At 38.6% G+C, this 27528-nt stretch overlaps 1 protein-coding gene across 1 annotated transcript in view; it reads left to right on the forward strand.

Annotated features, from left to right (window-relative positions):
* Window positions 1–132: 132 nt before the first annotated feature.
* Window positions 133–27528, forward strand: part of alpha-Man-Ia (alpha-Mannosidase class I a) — a gene marked incomplete at its 5' end in the record, with an annotated part of 54708 nt that continues 27312 nt past the window's right edge. Inside the window, 5 exon segments of the mRNA XM_070081437.1 lie at window positions 133–312; window positions 8275–8474; window positions 11062–11291; window positions 14726–15009; window positions 24899–25015. Coding sequence (XP_069937538.1) covers window positions 133–312; window positions 8275–8474; window positions 11062–11291; window positions 14726–15009; window positions 24899–25015 — 1011 coding nt within the window.

The following is a 27528-nucleotide window of genomic DNA, read 5'->3' on the forward strand; positions in this document are numbered from 1 at the left end:
ACAATCCCTCTATTAGATCATTATATCAAGGGTTTACTACATCTTCCCCTTTGTTAGGGACAACCTGACTGCCTCCCATTCCCCAGGTGGGTTTAGCACATCCCGTGATTATAATAGTAATTATTGTTTCAGAGATCAGAAATGTCTGTGTTCGAGACCAATATTCGGTTTGTTGGGGGCCTTCTCTCAGTCTATTCTCTTACTGGTGATCCGCTGTTTCGAGACCGTGCTCTACACATTGCTCGGAAACTTCTGCCAGCCTTTGATACTCCTACTGGCATACCATATGCTCTTATTAATGTTGGCAATGGGGTAAGAGATACTGTATATTCTTTGTGCACTGTATATTTTTTTTTTGTCTCATCATTTTTAATTACTGAATGTTAAATCAACTTGTTTAGTGCGATTAAACTTATATTTTCAGTTTAGTGTTATATAATTTAGTATGATGAAAGGAATTAAGTAAATTTAAGAGGTATATCTTTGACCTCTTGACTTTGTATAAAGAAATTGTTCTGTATAAGTACAGTAGGGCCCCACTTATACGGCAGGTTAGGTTCCAGGCTACCACCATAAAGCAGACATTGCCGGAAAGCAGAACGCCATTTTTTCCACTTATAAATGCATACAGTGGAACCTCTGGTCACGACCATAATTCATTCCAAAACTCTGGTCATGACTCGAACCTAATTTCCCCATTGGATTGCATGTAAATACGATTAATCCGTTCCAAACCCCTACAAACTGCATGTAAATATTGTTTTTTTTTTAAGATTTTTAAGCACAAAAGTAATTATACCATTGAATGCACAGTTTAATAGTAAACTAAATGTAAAACCCTTAAATAACACTGAGAAAACCTTGAACAACAGAGAAAACTAACATTGGATGAGTCCTAAGAGTTTTAAGGGGCATCTAATGGCTGAGCAATGCACTCTGTTACTTATTGTCCGATTTCTTTCATTTTTGGTGTACATTACGAAGCATCTTTCCATCATACATTTCCCAAGTTTCAATAAGATAGCCCAACAAACAACTGAGAGAAAAAAATATTTACCAAAAATCATATATGGCAAGCCCTAGCAAGGTACTGGCACTGGGAGAAGCTGTTTCGGCACTACCTGCTGATAAAACATTGCTAATCCGAATTTATCATGGTCGTAATTACAGGAAGTGGGGGAAAATTGGCACGTTTGAAAAAATGGAGTGGAATGTGAAAATTGGCATGGCTGTTTGTTCGGCACCTGATTATGTGTTGGTGACCAGATGCAAAAATTTGGCAGATTTTTTTATCGTGAACCAATTTGTTCTTGTTCAGAAACGTTTATGACCAGAGGTTCCACTGTATAAAAACCATGTAACAAGTTTACACTAACATATATTAAGTTAGCAATAGAACTAGGCATTAAAAAAGAATAAAAAGTAAAATACGTACACACACAGTACATTCATTATTTACCTCAAAATATTTGTAGTCTTAATGTCGGGCAAAAGATGAGTAGTATTTATTTGTAAAAAGTCAGGTGTGGGAGGTATGGTAGCCTGCCTGGCCACCCCACCCACACATAATATACTACTGCATTTAAAGCACCCTAAAGCGATAAAATGTATATACAATACACTCATTATTTACTTTAAAATATTGTAGTCTTAATGTAGGGTGAGAGGGCAGCGAGATAAAAATGAATAAATGAGAGAGAGAACGAGTAAGAGGACAGAGCTGCGAGTACTATGTAAACAGAGGGACAAATGCATCTGTATAGTTCATACACGTTCAAACAAACACCTCACATGGTGTACAAGTTGTCTCCACAGTGGTACAGTAGAATAAATAAAGAGCAACACTTCCATTCTCATGTAGCATCATTTTTAGAAGGAATGATATTCTGACAAGTTACTACAGAATAATAAATAAACAGCAACACTCCCATTCTCATGCAACACACCATTTTTAGAGTGAATGATGATATTATTATTATTATAATCATAATAAAAAAAACACTAAACCCACAAGGGTCATGAATAGCTATAGATAAAGTGAAGGCATACGAAAGGAATATTTTTCTACAGTTATCCCCCAGTCACTGGTGTTTGACTAGAGAAAACGTAATTCTTCCAACAATCCTACAAACTGCTTGGTAAACACATCTCATATTTATGTCAATTTTTATGCTGTGGGTGTATCATGTTTATATGTTATGTAGCGTGTTAAGTATATAATTTTGAAAAAAATATCATAGATGAATTAATAGAAATGTCTGTATTAACATAATATACAACATTTAATGCACCCAAGAGATTATTATATGGCATCAATAGTAGAGAGAGACTGTGATTTTAATGTGTACCTGCATGCCAGCACAGTGTGTAAGCATATTTAGGTACAGGTACACAAATATAATTATCAGAGTGCATATAAAATATGTAATAACTTTAAAACACTTGAGATTTTGGAAAGTTTCCAGACATAATAGGGAGATGTGCTCACGGAGAATGTAAACAAGCCAGGTGGGGTGCACCATATTAGAAAGACAGGGAGCTGTATAGCAAGTTTTGGTCATATTTTGAAATTGCTGTATTAGTAGAAAGCCGTAAGGTGTAACGCCGTAAAGCGGGGCCCTACTGTATTGCTTTAATTTTATGTGATATATTGTTCTTTTGCTGCTTGTGTATGCTATATCTGGAATTTTTTTACTATACAGTACATGTGTATGCTAAATCAGGTTAGTTTAACTGAACTTTTTTTTTTTTTCAACAAGTCGGCCGTCTCCCACCGAGGCAGGGTGACCCAAAAGATAAAGAAAATCCCCAAAAAGAAAATACTTTCATCATCATCCAACACTTTCACCTCACTCACACATAATCACTGTTTTTGCAGAGGTGCCCAGAATACAATAGTTTAGAAGTATATACGTATAAAAATACAAAATATATATGTCCAAACTGCCAATATCCCAAACTGCTCCTTTAGAGTGCAGGCATTGTACTTCCCATTTCCAGGACTCAAGTCCGGTTATATAAAATAACCGGTTTCCCTGAATCCCTTCACTAAATATTATCCTGCTCACACTCCAACAGATCGTCAGGTCCCAAATACCATTCATCTCCATTCACTCCTATCTAACACGCTCACGCACGCTTGCTGGAAGTCCAAACCCCTCGCCCACAACACCTCCTTTACCCCCTCCCTCCAACCTTTTCAAGGACGACCCCTACCCTGCCTTCCTTCCCCTACAGATTTATATGCTCTCCATGTGTTTCTTCTTTCATCCATTCTCTAAATGACCAAACCACCTCAACAAACCCTCTTCAGCCCTCTGACTAATACTTTTATTAACTCCACACCTTCTCCTAATTTCCACACTCCAAATTTTCTGCATAATATTTACACCACACATTGCTCTTAGACAGGACATCTCCACTGCCTCCAACTGCCTCCTTGCTGCAGCATTTACAACCCAAGCTTCACACCCATTTAAGAGTGTTGGTACTACTATACTTTAATACATTCCCTTCTTTGCCTCCATAGATAACATTTTTTGCCTCCACATATACCTCAATGCACCACTCATCGTTTTTCCTTCATCAATTCTATGATTAACCTCATCCTTCATAAATCCACCTGCTGATACGTCAACTCCCAAATATCTGAAAACATTCACTTCTTCCATACTCCTCCTCCCCAATTTGATATCCAATTTTTCTTTATCTAAATCATTTGATACTCTCATCACCTTAGTCTTTTCTATGTTCACTTTCAACTTTCTACCTTTACACACATTCCCAAATTCGTCCACTAACCTTTGCAATTTTTCTTTAGAATCTCCCATAAGCACAGTATCATCAGCAAAAAGTAACTGTGTCACTTCCCATTTCGTATTTCCCCATAATTTAATCCCACCCCTCTCCTGAACACCCTAGCATATACTTCTTTTACAACCCCATCTATAAATATATTAAACAACCATGGTGACATTACACATCCCTGTCTAAGACCTACTTTTACTGAGAAGTAGTCTCCCTCTCTTCTACACACCCTAGCCTGAGCCTCACTATCCTCATAAAAACTCTTTACTACATTTAGTAACTTACCACCTATTCCATATATTTGTAACATCTGCCACATTGCTCCCGTATCCACTCTATCATATGCCTTTTCTAAATCCATAAATGCAATAAAAACTTCCCTACCTTTATCTAAATACTGCTCACATATATGCTTCAATGTAAACACTTGATCTACACATTCCCTACCCACTCTGAAACCTCCTTGCTCATCCGCAGTTCTACATTCTGTCTTACCTCTAATTCTTTCAATAATAACCCTACTGTATACTTTTCCTGGTATACTCAATAAACTTATTCCTCTATCATTTTTACAGTCTCTTTTGTCCCCCTTCCCTTTATATAAAGGGACTATACACGCTCTCTGCCAATCCCTAGGTACCTTCCCCTCTTTCATACATTTATTAAACAAAAATACCAACCACTCCAACACTATGTCCCCCCCTGCTTTTAACATTTCTGTCATGATCCCGTCAGTTCCAGCTGCTTTACCCCCTTTCATTCTACGTAATGCCTCACGTACCTCCCCCCCACTCACATTCCGTTCTTCTTCACTCCTAAAAGATGATATACCTCCCTGGCCAGTGCATGAAATTACCGCCTCCCTTTCTTCGTCGACATTTAAAAGTTCCTCAAAATATTCTCGCCATCTACCCAAAACCTCAATCTCCCCATGTACTAACTCCCCTTCTCTGTTTTTAATCGATAAATCCATTTGTTCCCTAGGCTTTCTTAACTTGTTTAACTCCAAATTTTTTTCTTATTTTCATTAAAATTCCTTGACAGTACCTCTCCCACTCTATCATTTGCTCTCTTTTTGCACACACTCACCACTCTCTTCACCTTTCTTTTACTCTCCATATACTCTACTCTTCTTATAACACTTCTACTTTGTAAATACCTCTCATAAGCTACCTTTTTCTCTTTTATCACACCCTTTACTTCATCATTCCACCAATCACTCCTCTTTCCTCCTGCACCCACCCTCCTATAACCACAAACTCCTGCCCCACATTCTAATACTGCATTTTTAAAACTATTTCAACCCTCTTCAACCCCCTCACTATTCATACCTGCACCAGCCCACCTTTCTGCCAGTACTAGTTGCTTATATTTCACCCGAACTTCCTCCTCCCTTAATTTATACACTTTAATCTCCCTCTTACTTGTTGTTGCCATTTTCCTCTTATCCCATCTACCTCTTACTCTAATTGTAGCTACAACTAGATAATGATCCGATATATCAGTTGCCCCTCTATAAACGTGCACATCCTGGAACCTACCCATCAACCTTTTATCCACCAATACATAATCTAACAAACTACAGTGGACCCTCGACTAACGCTATTAATCCGTTCCTGAGAGCTCATCGTTAGTCAAAATAATCGTTAGTCAAGTTAATTTTCCCCATAAGAAATAATGGAAACAAATTAATCCGTGCAAGACACCCAAAAGTATTGAAAAAGAAAATTTTTAACACATGAAATATTAATTTTAATACAAACTGAAGAAGACATGCACAGTTACATGACACTTACCTTGATTGAAGATCTGGTAATGATTGATGGGATGGGAAGAGGGGAGTGTGTTGATGGTCTTAGTGTTTAGAAGGGGAATCCCCTTCCATTAGGACTTGAGGTGGCAAGTCCTTTTTCGGGGTTACTTCCCTTCTTCTTTTAATGCCACTAGGACCAGCTTGAGAGTCACTGGACCTCTGTCGCACAACATATCTGCCCATAGAGGCCTGTACCTCCCGTTCCTTTATGACATTCCTAAAGTGTTTCACAACATTGTCAGTGTCACCATTAAACACTTGTTCAGATTTCAGTCCTTCACTGTCTATGTACTCCTTGAATTCCTGCACATATTTTTCAGCTGCTTTTTGGTCCAAACTGGCAGCCTCACCATGCCTTATCACACTATGTATGCCACTACGATTCTTAAATCTCTCAAACCAACCTTTGCTGGCCTTAAATTCACTCACATCACCACTAGTTGCTGGCATTTTTCTAATTAAATCGTCATGCAACTTCCTAGCCTTTTCATATATGATCGCTTGAGAGATGCTATCTCCTGCTATCTGTTTTTCGTTTATCCATACCAATAAGTCTCTCAACATCTTCTATCACTTGCGATCTCAGTTTCGAAAACATAGTTGCACCTTTGGCAAGAACAGCTTCCTTGATTGCCGTTTTCTTGGCCACAATAGTAGCAATGGTTGATTGGGGTTTTGTGTACAGCCTGGCCAGCTCGGAGACATGCACTGTACTTTCATACTTAGCAATGATCTCTTTCTTCATATCCATAGTAATTCTCACCCTTTTTGCTGTAGGGTTGGCACTAGAAGCTTTCTTGGGGCCCATGGTAACTTATTTTGCAGGTGCAATCACTAAAAAGGCTGTGATAATATGAAATGTTCCGATTGTATGCTTGGAAGCAACCGCGGTGGCTGGCTGGCTTGTAAACACTGGCCAGAAGTGGACGCGTCTCAGACGGAAGGAATAGTGTTGGTCGAGTTTTTTAGCGCTAATCGAGGCAAAATTTTTGCGATAAAATGTATCGCTAGTCAGATTTATCGTTAATCGATGCCATCGCTGGTCGAGGGTCCACTGTACTTTCATTACGTGCTACATCATACCTTGTATGTTTATTTATCCTCTTTTTCATAAAATATGTATTACTTATTACCAAACCTCTTTCTACACATAGCTCAATTAAAGGCTCCCCATTTTCATTTACTCCTGGCACCCCAAACTTACCTACTACTCCCTCCACAACATTTATTCCCACTTTAGCATTAAAATCCCCAACCACAAGTACTCTCACACTTGGTTCAAAACTCCCCACACAATTACTCAACATTTCCCAAAATCTCTCTCTCTCCTCTATACTTCTCTCTTCCCCAGGTGCATAAATGCTTACTATAACCCACATCCAACCTTTATTTTACTCCACATAATCCTTGAATTAATACATTTATAGTCCCTCTTTTCCTGCCATAGCTTATCCTTCAACATTATTGCTACTCTTTCTTTAGCTCTAACTATTAGAAACCCCTGACCTAATCCCATTTATTCCTCTCCACTGTAACTCACCTACCCCCTTCAGCTTTGTTTCACTTAAAGCCAGGATATCCAGCTTCTTCTCATTCATAACATCCACAATCATCTCTTTCTTATCCTTTGCACAACATCCACGCACATTCAAACTTCCCACTTTGACAATTTTCTTCTTCTTATTCTTTTTAGTAATTTTTACAGGAAAAGGGGTTACTAGCCCATTGTTCCCGGCATTTTAGTTGACTTTTACAACACGCGTGGCTTACGGAGGAAAGATTCTTATTCCAGTTCCCCATGGATATGAAAGGAAAAGTAATTAGAACAAGAACTAAGATAAAATCAAAGAAAACTCAGATGAGTGTGTATAAATAAACGTGTACATGTATGTTTAGTGTGACTTAAGTGTAAGTAGAAGTAGCAAGATGTACCTGTAATCTTGCATATTTACAAGACAGACAAAAGACACCAGCAATCCTACCATCATGTAAAACAATTACAGGCTTTCGTTTTACACTCACTTGGCAGAACGGTAATACCTCCCTGGGTGGTTAGTTTTACTATATGTGTATGGTAAATCAGGTTAGTGTTACTACTATGTATGTGTGTGTGCACTAATATTATTTAATCTTGTTTCTATAGTTTTAAGTAGCCTTTTATTTGGCATTGTATAAAAAAAGTTTCTCAATCTAGCAATATGCGGTCCACCCATCTCTTTCTTGACAGACCCTATAATAATGTAAAGCACAGCCTTCCACATCTGAGACCATGCTGGTGTTCTTCAAGGAATTTAGAGCTTTCTACATGTTCATTATGTATTTTTCTTGTAATCTTTACTAATAATTTGCATGTTGCACTTGTTAGCAACACTGATCTGTAGCTCAGAATTTTTTGCTCGTCTCATCTCTTGATCTTGTACATACCAGTCAGCTGATATATTAATCATAATTTGATATGTACAAATTTGTATGAATGGTTTGTGCAGTATTTGGGTTCCTTTTCTTAGTATTTGTAGTATTCCATTGAGTCTTCATGCTTTGATGTGTTGGATTCATCACTTCCTTATTAGCAGTTTCAGTATAAAGGTATTTGTTTATATATATGTGACTGTGCTTCTTGAGATTATTAAAAACTAAATGTACCATTTTTTCAGATTGCTAAAAACTATGCATGGGCAAGTGGTGGTTCAAGCATTTTATCAGAGTTTGGCACACTACATCTTGAGTTTGTCTACCTCTCTGATATTTCTGGTGATCCAGTATTTAGGGAAAAAGTGTTCAGGCTTCACACCCATATAAGAGCGTTGGTAAAACTATACTCTCATACATTCCCCTCTTTGCCTCCAAGGACAAAGTTCTTTGTCTCCACAGACTCCTAAGTGCACCACTCACTCTTTTTCCCTCATCAATTCTATGATTCACCTCATCTTTCATAGACCCATCCGCTGACACGTCCACTCCCAAATATCTGAATACGTTCACCTCCTCCATACTCTCTCCCTCCAATCTGATATTCAATCTTTCATCACCTAATCTTTTTGTTATCCTCATAACCTTACTCTTTCCTGTATTCACCTTTAATTTTCTTCTTTTGCACACCCTACCAAATTCATCCACCAATCTCTGCAACTTCTCTTCAGAATCTCCCAAGAGCACAGTGTCATCAGCAAAGAGCAGCTGTGACAACTCCCACTTTGTGTGTGATTCTTTATCTTTTAACTCCACGCCTCTTGCCAAGACCCTCGCATTTACTTCTCTTACAACCCCATCTATAAATATATTAAACAACCACGGTGACATCACACATCCTTGTCTAAGGCCTACTTTTACTGGGAAAAAATTTCCCTCTTTCCTACATACTCTAACTTGAGCCTCACTATCCTCGTAAAAACTCTTCACTGCTTTCAGTAACCTACCTCCTACACCATACACTTGCAACATCTGCCACATTGCCCCCCTATCCACCCTGTCATATGCCTTTTCCAAATCCATAAATGCCACAAAGACCTCTTTAGCCTTATCTAAATACTGTTCACTTATATGTTTCACTGTAAACACCTGGTCCACACACCCCCTACCTTTCCTAAAGCCTCCTTGTTCATCTGCTATCCTATTCTCCGTCTTACTCTTAATTCTTTCAATTATAACTCTACCATACACTTTACCAGGTACACTCAACAGACTTATCCCCCTATAATTTTTGCACTCTCTTTTATCCCCTTTGCCTTTATACAAAGGAACTATGCATGCTCTCTGCCAATCCCTAGGTACCTTACCCTCTTCCATACATTTATTAAATAATTGCACCAACCACTCCAAAACTATATCCCCACCTGCTTTTAACATTTCTATCTTTATCCCATCAATCCCGGCTGCCTTACCCCCTTTCATTTTGCCTACTGCCTCACGAACTTCCCCCACACTCACAACTGGCTCTTCCTCACTCCTACAAGATGTTATTCCTCCTTGCCCTATACACGAAATCACAGCTTCCCTATCTTCATCAACATTTAACAATTCCTCAAAATATTCCTTCCATCTTCCCAATACCTCTAACTCTCCATTTAATAACTCTCCTCTCCTATTTTTAACTGACAAATCCATTTGTTCTCTAGGCTTTCTTAACTTGTTAATCTCACTCCAAAACTTTTTCTTATTTTCAACAAAATTTGTTGATAACATCTCACCCACTCTCTCATTTGCTCTCTTTTTACATTGCTTCACCACTCTCTTAACTTCTCTCTTTTTCTCCATATACTCTTCCCTCCTTGCATCACTTCTACTTTGTAAAAACTTCTCATATGCTAACTTTTTCTCCCTTACTACTCTCTTTACATCATCATTCCACCAATCGCTCCTCTTCCCTCCTGCACCCACTTTCCTGTAACCACAAACTTCTGCTGAACACTCTAACACTACATTTTTAAACCTACCCCATACCTCTTCGACCCCATTGCCTATGCTCTCATTAGCCCATCTATCCTCCAATAGCTGTTTATATCTTACCCTAACTGCCTCCTGTTTTAGTTTATAAACCTTCACCTCTCTCTTCCCTGATGCTTCTATTCTCCTTGTATCCCATCTACCTTTTACTCTCAGTGTAGCTACAACTAGAAAGTGATCTGATATATCTGTGGCCCCTCTATAAACATGTACATCCTGAAGTCTACTCAACAGTCTTTTATCTACCAATACATAATCCAACAAACTACTGTCATTTCGCCCTACATCATATCGTGTATACTTATTTATCCTCTTTTTCTTAAAATATGTATTACCTATAACTAAACCCCTTTCTATACAAAGTTCAATCAAAGGGCTCCCATTATCATTTACACCTGGCACCCCAAACTTACCTACCACACCCTCTCTAAAAGTTTCTCCTACTTTAGCATTAAAGTCCCCTACCACAATTACTCTCTCACTTGGTTCAAAGGCTCCTATACATTCACTTAACATCTCCCAAAATCTCTCTCTCTCCTCTGCATTCCTCTCTTCTCCAGGTGCATACACGCTTATTATGACCCACTTCTCGCATCCAACCTTTACTTTAATCCACATAATTCTTGAATTTACACATTCATATTCTCTTTTCTCCTTCCATAACTGATCATTTAACATTACTGCTACCCCTTCCTTTGCTCTAACTCTCTCAGATACTCCAGATTTAATCCCATTTATTTCCCCCCACTGAAACTCTCCTACCCCCTTCAGCTTTGTTTCGCTTAGGGCCAGGACATCCAACTTCTTTTCATTCATAACATCAGCAATCATCTGTTTCTTGTCATCCGCACTACATCCACGCACATTTAAGCAACCCAGTTTTATAAAGTTTTTCTTCTTCTCTTTTTTAGTAATCTTTTAATCTTTTAATATAGTATGTAAACCACTTCAAATTAAACTAATTGTGAATATTAATTGTTAAATTACATTTTATGTATTTCAGGTCACACATCTGTTGGTGCACTTGGTGACAGCTTCTATGAATATCTTTTAAAAGCCTACCTACAATCTGGGGGAAAAGATGAAGTAGCTCGAGATATGTATGTAGATGCTATTGGAGTCATAACTAACCGTTTAGTTCTTAAGTCCAACTCTGGGCTCACTTACATTGCTGAAAGTAAATTTAATCGTTTGGAGCACAAGATGGATCACTTGGCCTGCTTTTCTGGTAAGATTTATAAGTATTACACGTTACAAATGCAGTGGTCCCTTGAGTTACGATTTATCCTCATAAAGTACAGTAATTTAGTTTTGAGTTGTGATGAAAAATTTGAGATACGATACATATATGATGTCGGTGCATATGAATGGTCCTCAACCAACTAGCGATATAGTGGCTTGCCTCTTGGGCAACATTTGAGCTGATAGAGGAATCAGTGGGGGTGTGTGAGGGAACCGTAGCAGCCAGTCAGTAATGGGAACGAATATCTCTGGGGCATCTCAGCCAATAGCAGTACTTGTCCTGCATTTTATTGTTTCATCTTCAGTTTGAAGCTACCACTTGTATGGCCAACACCAGCTCTGGGTTATTTACTCTTCAGAACTAAATTTGTGACTTAATTATGCCATCTTCAGTGTTGCCAAATCATCATGTCCCTTAAAGTGTGCAGTAAATAGGCAGTGTCTGAAGATCAAGCAAGAAATTGTGAAAAACATGATGGAATTAGACTTAGCACATTGATATATCAGTATGGCTTTCCACAATCAACTATGTCTAACGAATCTAATTAGTGAAAAGAGGCAGAGAAATGATCATAGAGATGGAAAGACTGTTGTTATTGCGGATAAGAGAGAAGCAGTTTAAGGGAGATAGTGTCTGTGAGCATGCAAGACAACTTTACTATGATTTAAAACACTATTCACCCTCACATAATGATGCTACTCCAGATGATGGTTTTAAAGCTAGCAGAGGGTGGTTCAAGGGTTTTAAGAAAAGGACTGATATTAAAAGTGTTGTGAGACATGGTAAAGCTTTCAGTCCAAGGTATGGTAAAAGTTGAAGAATTGAGACACTTATGCAACACATGGGAATCTTCAATAAAGATTCCCATGTGTTGCATAAGTGTCTCAATTCTTCAACTTGTCGGTTTTCAAAACCATTCATCACATGGTAAAAGTTGCACTTCTGAGATCTTGGAACAAATTACCATGAAAACATGTATGTTGGAGTTTGAGTTACAATAGTTTTGAGGTACAATACATCTGGAATGGATTAATATTGTAACTCAAAGGACCACTGTATACAGTATCTCATTTATATACCATACCTTTTGTATGATTTATCACAATTATATTTTAACTACCTCATTCCTTCAAATCTTGAAATTTGTGTAGTCAGATTTACAAAGTATGTACAGTATTTAATGTTTGGTTTAAATGGGGAAAATATGGCAGAGGAATACAAAACTAGTAGATCTGTCCTTGGACCTCGTACAGTTATTTGAGGAGTGTGGGCATTATCTGAGCAGCACCATCAAAAATCTTATTTGCTTCTCCTATCTGGTGGGTCAGTAATAGTAGTTGCAAACTGTAACCCACTTTACAACATTGCTGACTGCTGGTCTTCTGTAATTCATTGGCCACCAAGCAAAGTACAGAACTGCTGTTCAACAAACAATTGTCTTATCTGCAGTTATCTAAATGACCCCAAAATGACCCCTCCCTGTGTGCCTGCTCATTGTAGGAATAACTCGTTATATTTTTTTATCATGATGGTAGCTAAGAAAGGTGGCATTACAACTAGAGATGTCACACTGCAGGGTCCATGGGTTGCTGCCAAGGAAACTGCATGCCTTCCAATGACTCTTTTTTTTTTAAATTTTTGCTGAATCCATTATAAGAAAGAGGAAGAGGAACCACCACTACTTCATGTGGAAGGGAGCAGAACGTCTTAAGAGCTCTCACTGTTTGTGAGAGTAGGCTGTCCACGAGGGCAGGCAGTGAAAGCCAACTTCCTACTGTTGACACTATCCATCAAGAACAGTATGAGACTTTGTGAGAAATCCCAGAAGCAGAATCTGTAGGGAATTAGTATCTATTGAGGAAACAAGTTGTAACTAGGCAAGACTAAAGTACAGCTGATGTAACAATGTAGACCTGATAAAGTTGGGTTTCGGATGTAAAAAGAATTCCTGCAGTCCCCTGAGCGTCAGGCTCTAATCAAAGGAAGACAGACCTAGAAAAAATTTCACTCATGTCTCTGTGGCCCAACTGGCATCACCATAAACTGGTTTTGAATACCCAGGAAAAATTTCAGTCCCAGTGAATTGGAATGTAGTGAATGTGGGCCTGTCGATGAGGCTCACCATGGTAAAGTAGAGGTGGCTAAAGCTTGACATTAGATACTTTTGTGAACACTGGAAGAATAAATTGTTTAGTATCAGTATGTCCAGACAGTGTTAGGTTTCTAGAGAGAGAGAGAGAGAGAGAGTGAGAGTGAGTGAGAGAGAATGTGTGTGTGTGGGGGAGAGAGAGAGAGGGAGCATAAGTGAGTGAGTGAGTCAAGTCTTCACAGGGAAGACTCAGCATTACCTATTGGATGCCAGAGGTTGATGACTGTAGAGATCCATTAATGGTATAATAATTATGTCCACAGCAGTGAGATGACATACATGGATAACAGGATAATTCATTTAGACTTTAGTTGAGGCAAACAATTTGTAGGCATGTCTCAGCATTAGTAATTGGTTGAGTAGTTGGTGGAGAATGAGCCATTACAAGGCAGTGTCAACTACTACTACACAAGATGTGAATGATAGTGATGGACTAATGGGAGAAGAACATTGTCTAGCCTTGGCCTAATTCCAGTTATGCTGAGCAGGGGAACAGTGAAGATACATATTGTCACTTACGCCACAGGATATTGTAATAGGGGATGTGAAGAGGTAGTTGCTGGACAATTCCATTTGTCTGTATTGCTGAGATGAATGGCGTGGAATGTTGCAGGATAACATGGACATGCACAGACGAGACCATGGTTGATTCGCAGTGGGGCTTCCCTGGCAGGGGTTATGTGAAACAGTTACAGGGTAGGCATACTGTTACAATATCAACACTTTCCATACTACCCACACTAGGAATGGAAATCTCCTCCAGCCCACTGTAAATTTAGTGAATACACTGAACAAAAAAAGTCCATAAGAGCACAATGTGAGGCAGAAATAATGTAGAATAGTGTCCTTCACTAGTAAGGAGCAAATGGTAAGTTCACGGTATTGATGAGGTTGAGTGTAAAAGTTGTTTTAATATTCCATTACTGGTGTAGAGGTTAAACTGACTGACAGCTACTTCTGTAGTAAGTCATTGAACTCGATCCTGGATAAAAATAAAAAATAAAATTTTGAAAAATACATAATTAAATGTGCTGCAATACTGTGCATTTGGAGTACTGTAGTTTAAAAAAGATTGCATGCCTGGTAAGTGATTTAGATGTCATTGTTATGAGAGAAAATCTGTAAAGAGCAATCCTTCAAAATCCTAATATATATCAACTTCTGTTTTTTTTTATGACTTGCTATGTTGGAGAGTGTAGTGTAATTGTAATTTTACAAAGGGGGTAATATTTACTAACGATTTTTCTACTGTGTTTTAACTACTTTCCAGGCGGAATGTATGCTTTGGGTGCTAAGAAAATTGAAAGCCAGTTGTCTGCAACTCACATGGAGATTGCAGAAGGTTTGGCAAATACATGTCATGAGTCTTACATTCGCACACCTATTGGACTCGGACCAGAGAGTTTCCGATTCACAGAAGGAATTGAAGCACGGGCACTAAAATCCTCTGAGAAATACTATATTCTAAGACCAGAGGTTATAGAGACTTGGTTCTACATGTGGAGATTCACCAAAGATCAAAAATACAGAGAATGGGCATGGGAGGCTGTTTTGGTAAGTCACACACATCCTCACCAGCATCAAGGAGGTTCCTTGATGCTGGTGAGGGGCTCTTGATCTAAAGAATTGGACCTGTGTTCCAATTCCTTGAATTGAGTTTGAATGCCTTCCATTTCCCAGCCATTGCATGACCCTTATGGGTTTAGCACTCCCCCATGAATGTAATGATAGTAATATTTTTATTTTATTAATCATGATGAGGTCACTTCAAATTTATGAAATTCAGGACAAATTTTTTTTGTGCATTTAACCTTTTGGGGGTTTCGGCCATACTAGTACGGCTTACGCCCTAGGGTTTTTGATGTACTAGTACACTTATATTCTAGCTCCCTCAAATCTAGTGAGAGAATGCTGGTAGTCATACATATGAAAGAATGGGTCTATGTGGTCAATGTGTGCAGTATACAAAAAATCCTGCAGCACACAGTGCATAATGAGAAAAAAAACAACTTTGACTGCGTTTTTGGATTAACACAGTGACTTTGCACTGTATTTTCGTATGGTATTTATTGTTGTATTCTAGTTTTCTTGGTCTCATTTTATAGAATGGAAGACATATTACAGAAATTGAGATGATTTTGACTGGTTTTACAATGAAAAGTACCTTGAAATTGAGCTCAAAGTAGCAGAAATGTTCGATTTTTACCAAAGTTCAAAAGTAAACAAATCATGCCAAGCATCCAATATACATCAACTGGTGAGTCTAATATTCTTTCACAAGTGCGCTGATATTATTTATACCATTTCTACACTAATGCAATAGTCTGCATAACAGTAAATCTTCTATTTTTTGTAAGAATAAAAATTGAAAGTGGAAAGCCAAAGAAATACAACAGGGGCCTGGGGATGTGACTAACGAACAGAGAACTTGTTATTTTAGTGCCAGGAATGTCTGTCTTGTTTATTCTGGACCCTATTCGGAAATTGGCAAAATTGCTAAATTCTGACCACTTTATTGGATAGTTGAAATCGGTAAATGGGTGATTTCTTGTACTCATTCGATAGAAAAAAATGGAGTTCTAGCAAAATAGTTATGATTTTTGTTGACTAGTACACTGGAATTGGCCGAAAATAGGGCTGAAAGTGGGCAAAATCGCCGATGCGTAAACATTGTCGAGACCACTAACTTTGCGAGAGCATAATTCCGTAAGTTTTTCATCAGATTTCATACTTTTGGTGTCATTATGATCAGGAAAAGATTCTCTATCTTTTCATAAGATTTTTTTTTTGTTGTTGTTGTTGTTGTTGTTGAAATTTTGGCGACCCTGAGAACAAGTCTCTGAGAGGGCCTGGCAACCCCCAAAGGGCTAATAAATTTTATTTTTATATACAGTACAGTGGAACCTTGGCTTACGAGTGTTCCACCGTACAAGTTTTTTCAGGATACGAGCAGTCACTTGATCGATTTTTTGTGTCTGGATATGAGCAAAAATTCAGGATGCAAGCTTCCTCCTCAAACAACTTTTTTTTAGACCTCCAGATCTTACAAAAGTATAAGTTATTATACAGTATAATTATAGTTCATTGCCGTGATGTATTATGTTGTTTTTACTCCTTAAGACTATAACTGCAACAGAAATAATAGTATTTCTTACCTTAAATTGTGGGTGCTGGTGTTTGTGGATGATTGTGAAGAGAGTTGAGAGTTATGCTGTGGTCCTACTGGGCTGAGGTGGATGGTAGAGGTTCTGGTACTGAAGTTGATGGTTATACCGGAGTGTGCATAAATTCGGTAATGGATTTCTGTTCAGTTTTACCCTGCAGTATATTATACAACTGATGGTAAGGCATCATTATACAACTGATGGTAAGACACAGTTTCAGGTTCCTCTTCAGTGAAAAAGTCTAACTTTAAGTTATTCAGTAAGTCAATCAGATCATTCAGTCAAATCATTCAGTCAGTCAGTAAGTCAGTCAGTCAAATCATTCAGCAACACTTGTATGCCTACTGGGTGTCATGATTGCTTGGCAGATACAAGATATGGTAATTAAAAGATCAAAACACAATTCACAAATACAGCTAGCTTGTAGGAGAGAAGTGGAACTGAACATGTAAGCTTGGATGGTGGTATCGGGGATGGCAGGGGATAGCAGGAGGTCTCCCCTGCTGACCCATAACAAGGCGGCCGCTTTAGGTAGGGAATGGCCGCCACCACTTGTCACATAATGACATACTTTATTCTTTCTAGAGTATATATCAGGTTTCTATGTTATTTACATTGTTTATTATGTCATATTAGTTGAATTGTGATAGATAAATAAGCCGTAGAATTGATATTAGCATCATATTCCTGCCTCCTGAGAGCAGGAATTCCACTGGAACAGATTAATGGCATTGCAATTAATTTAAATGAGGAAAATAGACTCCGCATACGAGGAGATTGGGATATGAGCAAGGTCACGGAACGGATTAAACTCGTAAGTTGAGGCTCCACTGTACAGTGGTACCTTGGGATACGAACTTAATTCATTCCAGAAGGCTGTTCGTGTTCCAGTACTGAATGAATTTGTTCCCGTAAGGAATAATGTAAATTAGATTAATCCGTTTCAAACCCCCCAAAATTACACTTACAAAAGCACGTACATAAATACACTTACATAATTGTTCGAGTTTTGAGCTGTTCTTATCCCAGGGTACTACTATACTTGGAAGTAATTGCAGGTTATGATCTAAATCTCGGGAAAACTTTGGAAACTAGTACTAATAATATATTTGTTTTTGAGTACTAATAATATATTTGTTTTTGAGTTAACTGTGAAAAATACTTTTGGTGAATTACACGTTTGCTCTTACTGATAAGCAGATTACTGTGGTGAGAAGTTTAAAAATAGGAAAAAAAGTGAGATGCTAGCCTAAACAAGGTTTTTATGGGAGAGAATTGCTGAAAGATTGTCAGGCATATAAATACTTCAGTCTATCTCACTGAGGCAGAGTAACCCAAGAAAAATGGAAACCTTGCCTTGGTGAAAGACAGCTAGTGTGTTAAACATAATTAAAATGTTTTTGATATTTCTACAGCAATGTGAGATATGTAGGTCTCATTATAGACTGATCAATCCACATTTTGAGAGACCATAATATTTACAAGCATTTTAATTTTTAAGTTTGCCCAGTGGTTTAAATCAGTGTCCTCAACCTTCCTACACAAATGAGCCACATTTGATGGTCAAATATGTGATGAAGGCTACACAATTTTGTTGATGCTGTGCAGTGTGGAATCTACATAATAGTGAATTCATAATTTCATATGAGGGCCACATGCAGCCTGTGGGTCGCAGGTTGGGAACCCCTGGTTTACATCATTAATGTAACAAAGTCTCAAAAATGCTGTGAAAACTGGATATGATTTATTATAGATGTACAATGGGCATCCAATGAAACTTTTCTAGGGCAGGGCAAGGGTTTCTAAACTCGTGTAGCAAATAATGTTATAGCAGAAACAATCCCTGGAGGCAGCACAGATGAAAGGTCTCACACACATTAGCTACTAAATTTCTGCAATAAACACACCCTAAGTCAGCAGATAATGGAGCCAACAAGACTAGAAAACATACTTGACCTTATCTTCACAAATAATGAGGACCTGGTAAGAGACAATAATATCAAAAACAGCTAATTCCAATCATAATCTAATCAAAGTTCAGACTTACATGCACAGGGGTCCTGATCAGCAAAATACATGTAGCTGTGAAAGTGTCTTTGCCAAATACAACTTCAACATCAAGAACATCACCTGGGACCAGGTGAATTATTTTTTTTTTATTATCACACTGGCCGATTCCCACCAAGGCAGGGTGGCCCGAAAAAGAAAAACTTTCACCATCATTCACTCCATCACTGTCTTGCCAGAAGGGTGCTTTACACTACAGTTTTTAAACTGCAACATTAACACCCCTCCTTCAGAGTGCAGGCACTGTACTTCCCATCTCCAGGACTCAAGTCCGGCCTGCCGGTTTCCCTGAATCCCTTCATAAATGTTACTTTGCTCACACTCCAACAGCACGTCAAGTATTAAAAACCATTTGTCTCCATTCACTCCTATCAAACACGCTCACGCATGCCTGCTGGAAGTCCAAGCCCCTCGCACACAAAACCTCCTTTACCCCCTCCCTCCAACCTTTCCTAGGCTGACCCCTACCCCGCCTTCCTTCCACTACAGACTGATACACTCTTGAAGTCACTCTGTTTCGCTTCATTCTCTCTACATGTCTGAACCACCTCAACAACCCTTCCTCAGCCCTCTGGGCAACAGTTTTGGTAATCCCGCACCACCTCCTAATTTCCAAACTACGAATTCTCTGCATTATATTCACACCACACATTGCCCTCAGACATGACATCTCCACTGCCTCCAGCCTTCTCCTCGCTGCAACATTCATCACCCATGCTTCACACCCATATAAGAGCGTTGGTAAAACTATACTCTCATACATTCCCCTCTTTGCCTCCAAGGACAAAGTTCTTTGTCTCCACAGACTCCTAAGTGCACCACTTACCCTTTTCCCCTCATCAATTCTATGATTCACCTCACCTTTCATAGACCCATCCACTGACACGTCCACTCCCAAATATCTGAATACATTCACCTCCTCCATACTCTCCCCCTCCAATCTGGTATTCAATCTTTCATCACCTAATCTTTTTGTTATTCTCATAACCTTACTCTTTCCAGTATTCACTTTTAATTTTTTTCTTTTGCACACCCTACCAAATTCATCCACCAATCTCTGCAACTTCTCTTCAGAATCTCCCAAGAGCACAGTGTCATCAGCAAAGAGCAACTGTGACAACTCCCACTTTGTGTGATTCTTTATCTTTTAACTCCACGCCTCTTGCCAAGACCCTCGCATTTACTTCTCTTACAACCCCATCTATAAATATATTAAACAACCACGGTGACATCACACATCCTTGTCTAAGGCCTACTTTTACTGGGAAATAATTTCCCTCTTTCCTACATACTCTAACTTGAGCCTCACTATCCTCGTAAAAACTCTTCACTGCTTTCAGTAACCTACCTCCTACATCATACACCTGCAACATCTGCCACATTGTCCCCCTATCCACCCTGTCATACGCCTTTTCCAAATCCATAAATGCCACAAAGACCTCTTTAGCCTTATCTAAATACTGTTCACTTATATGTTTCACTGTAAACACCTGGTCCACACACCCCTTACCTTTCCTAAAGCCTTCTTGTTCATCTGCTATCCTATTCTCCTTCTTACTCTTAATTCTTTCAATAATAACTCTACCATACACTTTACCAGGTATACTCAACAGACTTATCCCCCTATAATTTTTGCACTCTCTTTTGTCCCCTTTGCCTTTATACAAAGGAACTATGCATGCTCTCTGCCAATCCCTAGGTACCTTACCCTCTTCCATACATTTATTAAATAATTGCACCAACCACTCCAAAACTATATCCCCACCTGCTTTTAACATTTCTATCTTTATCCCATCAATCCCGGCTGCCTTACCCCCTTTCATTTTACCTACTGCCTCACAAACTTCCCCCACACTCACAACTGGCTCTTCCTCACTCCTACAAGATGTTATTCCTCCTTGCCCTATACACGAAATCACAGCTTCCCTATCTTCATCAACATTTAACAATTCCTCAAAATATTCCCTCCATCTTCCCAATACCTCTAACTCTCCATTTAATAACTCTCCTCTCCTATTTTTAACTGACAAATCTATTTGTTCTCTAGGCTTCCTTAACATGTTAATCTCACTCCAAAACTTTTTCTTATTTTCAACAAAATTTGTTGATAACATTTCACCCACTCTCTCATTTGCTCTCTTTTTACATTGCTTCACCACTCTCTTAACTTCTCTCTTTTTCTCCATATACTCTTCCCTCCTTGCATCACTTCTACTTTGTAAAAACTTCTCATATGCTAACTTTTTCTCCCTTACTACTCTCTTTACATCATCATTCCACCAATCGCTCCTCTTCCCTCCCGCACCCACTTTCCTGTAACCACAAACTTCTGCTGAACACACTAACACTACATTTTTAAACCTACCCCATACCTCTTCGACCCCATTGCCTATGCTCTCATTAGCCCATCTATCCTCCAATAGCTGTTTATATCTTACCCTAATTGCCTCCTCTTTTAGTTTATAAACCTTCACCTCTCTCTTCCCTGATGCTTCTATTCTCCTTGTATCCCATCTACCTTTTACTCTCAGTGTAGCTACAACTAGAAAGTGATCTGATATATCTGTGGCCCCTCTATAAACATGTACATCCTGAAGTCTACTCAACAGTCTTTTATCTACCAATACATAATCCAACAAACTACTGTCATTTCGCCCTACATCATATCTTGTATACTTATTTATCCTCTTTTTCTTAAAATATGTATTACTTATAACTAAACCCCTTTCTATACAAAGTTCAATCAAAGGGCTCCCATTATCATTTACACCTGGCACCCCAAACTTACCTACCACACCCTCTCTAAAAGTTTCTCCTACTTTAGCATTCAGGTCCCCTACCACAATTACTCTCTCATTTGGTTCAAAGGCTCCTATACATTCACTTAACATCTCCCAAAATCTCTCTCTCTCTCCTCTACGTTCCTCTCTTCTCCAGGTGCATACACGCTTATTATGACCCACTTTTCGCATCCAACCTTTACTTTAATCCACATAATTCTTGAATTTACTCATTCATATTCTCTTTTCTCCTTCCATAACTGATCCTTCAACATTACTGCTACCTCTTCCTTTGCTCTAACTCTCCCAGATACTCCAGATTTAATCCCATTTATTTCCCCCCACCGAAACTCCCCTACCCCCTTCAGCTCTGTTCCACTTAGGGCCAGGACATCCAACTTCTTTTCATTCATAACATCAGCAATCATCTGTTTCTTGTCATCTGCACTACATCCAGGCACATTCAAGCATCCCAGTTTTATAAAGTTTTTCTTCTCTTTTTTAGTAAATGTCTACAGGAGAAGGGGTTACTAGCCCATTGCTCCCGGCATTTTAGTCGCCTCATACGACACGCATGGCTTACGGAGGAAAGATTCTTTTCCACTTCCCCATGGACAATAGAAGAAATAAAGAAGAACAAGAGCTATTTAGAAAAAGGAGAAAAACCTATATGTATGTATATATATATGAATGTGCATGTCTGTGAAGTGTGACCAAAGTGTAAGTAGGAGTAGCAAGATATCCCTGTTATCTAGCGTGTTTATGAGACAGAAAAAGAAACCAGGTGAACCATGTCTTAAATGAAACACATTGGGAAGATATCTTAAATAACATGGATCCAAACCAGTGTCTTGAAAGGATCAACTTCCTGGCAGCTGAATTATGTTCAAGGCATATTCCCCTAAGAAAAAAGAAGAGAAGAAATGAACTGGAGAGAGAAAGACGCTCCCTCTACATAAGATGACGAAGAATCACTGAGCTCCTCAAGAACGCTAGATTATCTGATAGACGGAAGGAAGCACTGACCAGAAAAGTGGAAAGTATCAAATTTAAGTCTAAGGGCTATTGCAGGACCCAGGAGAGACAGAAGCTAAGAGCGATTATTGACGTTGAAAGAAATTCAAAATATTTCTTTTCATATGCCAAAAACAAGGCAGTTACCACATCTAGTATCAGGCCCTTGCTCAGACAAGATGGGACTTACACAGATGACAACAAAGAAATGAGTGAGATACTGAAATCCCAGTACGACTGTTTAGTGAGCCACTAATCAGTCTAAAGGTCGACAATCCAGATGATTTTTTCCACGAATAAGCCTCAAAACTCCATCAGTGTATGCCAGATTTTCAACATTATTAACTCCAATGGACTTTGAGAAAGCCATTGACAACATGCCCATGCACTCAGCCCCATCCCCAGACTCGTTGAATTCAAAGCTCTAAGTATACTATGGAGAAGGAACTTACACATGAGTGAAATTCCAGTCACCAAAAACAACGGATTTAGCCCCACTTCATAAAGGTGGCAGCAAAGCGTTAGCTAAGAACTATAGACCAATAGCTCTGACATCTCACATCATAAAAATCTTTGAAAGAGTGCTAAGAAATGCGATTGCAAACTACTTGGATTCCCAAAAACTGCACAGTCCAAGGCAGCATGGGCTCACAGCAGGTCGCTCCTGCCTCTCGCAACTACTGGATCACCATGACATGGTCTTGGATGCACTGGAAGAAAAACGGAATACAGATGTAATATACACAGACTTTGCAAAAGCCTCTGACAAGTGCAATCATGGCGTAATAGCACACAAAATACGTGCTAAAGGAATAACTAGCAAAGTGGAGAGATGGATCTTCAGCTTTCTAACCAAACGAGCACAAAGAATGGTGGTCAAGAGAGTTAAATCAGAAGCTGCCATAGTGAAAAGCTCTGATCCACATGGCACAGTACTTGCCCCCATCCTGTTCCTCATCCTCATATCAGACATAGACAGAGATGTAATCCACAACACCCATGTCATCCTTTGCAAACAATACTAGGATCTGCATGAGACTGTCTGTTGAGGACATGGTTAACCTCCAAGAAGATAGTATAAACCAAGTTTTCCAATGGGCAATGGGAAACAATATGATTTTCAATGAAGACAAATTCCAATTACTCTGTTATGGAAAACTGGAGGAGATAATAACTAGAACTGAGTATACTACAAACTCTGATCATACAATAGAGCAGAAAAATAATGTTAAGGACCTGGGAGTGGTAATGTCTTAAGATCTCACTTTCAAGGATCACAACAGTGCCACAATCACAACTGCAAAGAAATTGATGGGCTGGATAATGAAAACGTTCAAAACAAGAGATGCCAAGCCAGTGATGATCCTTTTCAAATCACTTGTTCTCTCTAGGCTGGAATATTGCTGTACATTAACATCTCCATTCAAAGCAGGTGAAATTGCAGATCTAGAGAATGTACAGAGAACCTTTACTGCACATATAAGTTCTATCAAACACCTCAACTACTTGGAACTCTTGGAAGAATTTGACTTGTACTCGCTGGAATGCAGGCGAGAGAGATGCATCATAATCACTTAAAAAATCCTAGAAGGAATGGTCCCGAATCTGCACACAGAAATCACTCCCTACGAAAGTAAAAGACTGGGTAGGCGGTGCAAAATACTCCCAGTGAAAAGTAGGGGTGCCATTGGTACACTAAGAGAAAACATCATAAGTGTCTGGGGCCCAAGACTGTTCAGCAGCCTCCCACCATGCATAAAGGGAATTATCAATAGGCTCCTGGCTGCTTTTAAGAGAGAGCTGGACAGATACTTAGTCTGTGCTGGATCAGCTGGGCTGTGGTTCGTTTGTTGGCTTACGTGCGGCCAGCAGTAACAGCCTGGTTGATCAGGCTCTGATCCACCGGGAGGCCTTGTAGTGGACCGGGCTGCAGGGGCATTGATCCCTGGAATAACCTCCAGGTAGGCCTGATCCAGGAAAAGGAAACTGGTTTTTCTCCATCTATCTCCCCCCCCCCCATCCCCTCAAGTGGATACATGTACTGTGTTTTTATTTATCATTTTCCTAATGATTGATACATAGTAGGTATATCATCCTGCAGATTGAATGATTGATTGATCATGAATAGCGTTTAAATTTGGTAAACTTGATTGATCAATAAAGTATTTACCAAAGGTTGTTGACTAGGTGGTCATGGCATCAGTAGTGGAATTGTCACTGGGGTCAAATGCACAGTATGTCATGCTACCATCTCTAAATTCTCAAATGAATCTTGAATGCTCTTTACGACCTATTAGGTAAACCTTAGAATATTTTAAAACACCAAATGGCTTCCATGCTAAAATTTGTTTTTGTATGTAAATGTTGATTTATATAGTTTAATAGATGTGTTGTATTGATACATGAACACCTTTTCAGGCCTTAGAGAAATATTGTCGAGCTGAGGCAGGCTACAGTGGCATTCAGAATGTGTACATGGAAAATCCTCAGAAGGATGATGTTCAGCAAAGTTTCATCTTTGCTGAAACATTTAAGGTGAGTGAGTGAAGGTAAATTGTTTTTATGACTTGACATGCTGTTGGAGTGTGAGAACAGTAACATTTACGAAGGGATTCAGGGAAACCGATTTGCTGGACTTGAGTCTTGGAGATGGGAAGTACAGTGCCTGCATTCTGAAGGAGGGCTGAGGATATTGCAGTGTGGAAGAGCATCTGAGCTGAAGTATTGGCTCACCTTTGGCAAGACAGTAATGGAGTCAGTGATGGTGAAATTGTTTCTTCTTTTTCAGGTCACCCTACCTCAGTGAGAGACGTGCATACACTTGTGCGCGCATGTATGTACTTACATACATTGAAGACACTGAAAGGGTTAAGCAAGGATAGTGATGAACTGGAAGGTTGATCATACAAAATAAAATTAACCCTTTCAGGGTTTCGGCCGTACTAGTACGCCTAAATTCTAGCGCCCTCAAATCTAGTGAGAGAAAACTGGTAGGCCTACATATGAAAGAATGGGTCTGTGTGGTCAGTGTGTGTGGTATAAAAAAAATCCTGCAGCACACAGTGCGTAATGAGAAAAAAAACTTTGACCGTGTTTTTGGATTAAAACAGTGACTTTGCACTGTATTTTCGTATGGTATTTATTGTTGTATTCTAGTTTTCCTGGTCTCATTTCATAGAATGGAAGACATATTACAGAAATTGAGATGATTTTGACTGGTTTTACAAAGAAAAGTACCTTGAAATTGAGCTCAAAGTAGCAGAAATGTTCGATTTTTGCCAAAGTTCAAAAGTAAACAAATCATGCTATGCGTCCAATACACGTCAACTGGTGAGTCTGATATTCTTTCACAAGTGCACTGATATTATTTATACCATTTCTACACCAATGCAGTAGTCTGCATAACAGTAAATCTTCTATTTTTTTGTGAGAATAAAAATTCAAAGTGGAAAGCAAAAGAATGTAAGAGGGGCATGGGGACATGACTAATGAACAAAGGAAATGTTATTTTAGTGCCAGGAATGTCTTCTTGTTTATTCTGGACCCTATTCGGAAATTGGCATCTTCTGAAATTTGTGTGAAATTGGCAAAATTGCTAAATTCTGACCACTGTATTGGATAGTTGAAATCAGTAAATGGGTGGTTTCTTGTACTCATTCAATAGAAAAAACGGAGTTCTAGCGAAATAGTTATGATTTTTGTTGACAAGTACACTGGAATTGGCCGAAAATAGGGCTGAAAGTGGGCAAAATTGCCAATGCTTAAACATCGTCGAGACCGCTAACTTCGCGAGAGCATAATTCCGTAAGTTTTCCATCAAATTTCGTACTTTTGGTGTTATTACGATCGGGAAAAGATTCTCTATCTTTTCATAAGAAAATTTTTTTTTTTTTTTTAAATTTGGCTGACCCTGAAAACAAGTCTCTGAGAGGGCCTGTCGACCCTGAAAGGGTTAAGAGAGATGAATTTGTTTAGAAAACTTGTTTGGTGCTCTTATATTACAGGATTAAATATATCACAATAATGATTTTCAAATTACTCAAGGGTAATTATTTTCACTGGAATAGGGTAATGCCATACTGTATATAGCTGTTCCTTTTAACCCTTAAACGGTCCAAACGTATATACAGCAGGGCCCCGCTTTATGGCGTTTCACTTTACGGCTTTCCGCTAATACGGTCATTTCAAATTATGACCAAAACTCGCTATACGGCTCCCCCCACCTGACTTTCTAATACGGTCACCGCGCCCCACCTTGTTTGTTTACATTCTTCGTGAGCTCAGTAAGCACTAAGTCTCTCCATTTTGTCTGGAAACTCCAAAATTTCAAATGTTTTTAAAAGTTATTTCATATTTTATATATACTCTGATAATTATACTTATGTATACCTGTACTTAAATAAACTTACATACTGTGCTGGCGTGCAGGTACACATTAAAATCAGTAAGAGTGTCTTATGTCTCCAGACGTCATATTAGTAATGATAATAATAATCATCGAGTCTCATTTAAATGTCGTATATTACGTTAAATACACATTTTCATTAATCCATCTATGATATTTTTTCAAAATTATATAATAAACACGATACATAACATAAAAAGATGATAAATACACCCCACAATAGAATAAATAAACATAAATATGAGATGTGGTAGCAGACGACTTGCACAAGTGACGCCATATTAGAAATGCTAATAATAATAATAATAATAATCACCGAGTCTCATTAAATGTTGTATATTACGTTAATATACACATTTTCATTAATCCATCCATGATATTTTTTTCAAAATTATATAATAAACACGATACATAACATAAAAAGATGATAAATACACCCTACAATAGAATAAATAAACATAAATATGAGATGTGGTAGCCAGATAACTTGTACAAGTGATGCCAAGAATAACATTTTCTCTAATCTAACATAAGAGAAAATGTGTTACTGGGGGTAACTGTAGAAAATTATTCCTTTCATATGTATGTAAGTAAGTTTATTCAGGTATACACAAATACAGTTACATAGATTATCATACATAAC

Source organism: Cherax quadricarinatus, unplaced genomic scaffold, assembly GCF_038502225.1.
Source record: "Cherax quadricarinatus isolate ZL_2023a unplaced genomic scaffold, ASM3850222v1 Contig2728, whole genome shotgun sequence".
NCBI lineage: Eukaryota > Metazoa > Arthropoda > Malacostraca > Decapoda > Parastacidae > Cherax > Cherax quadricarinatus.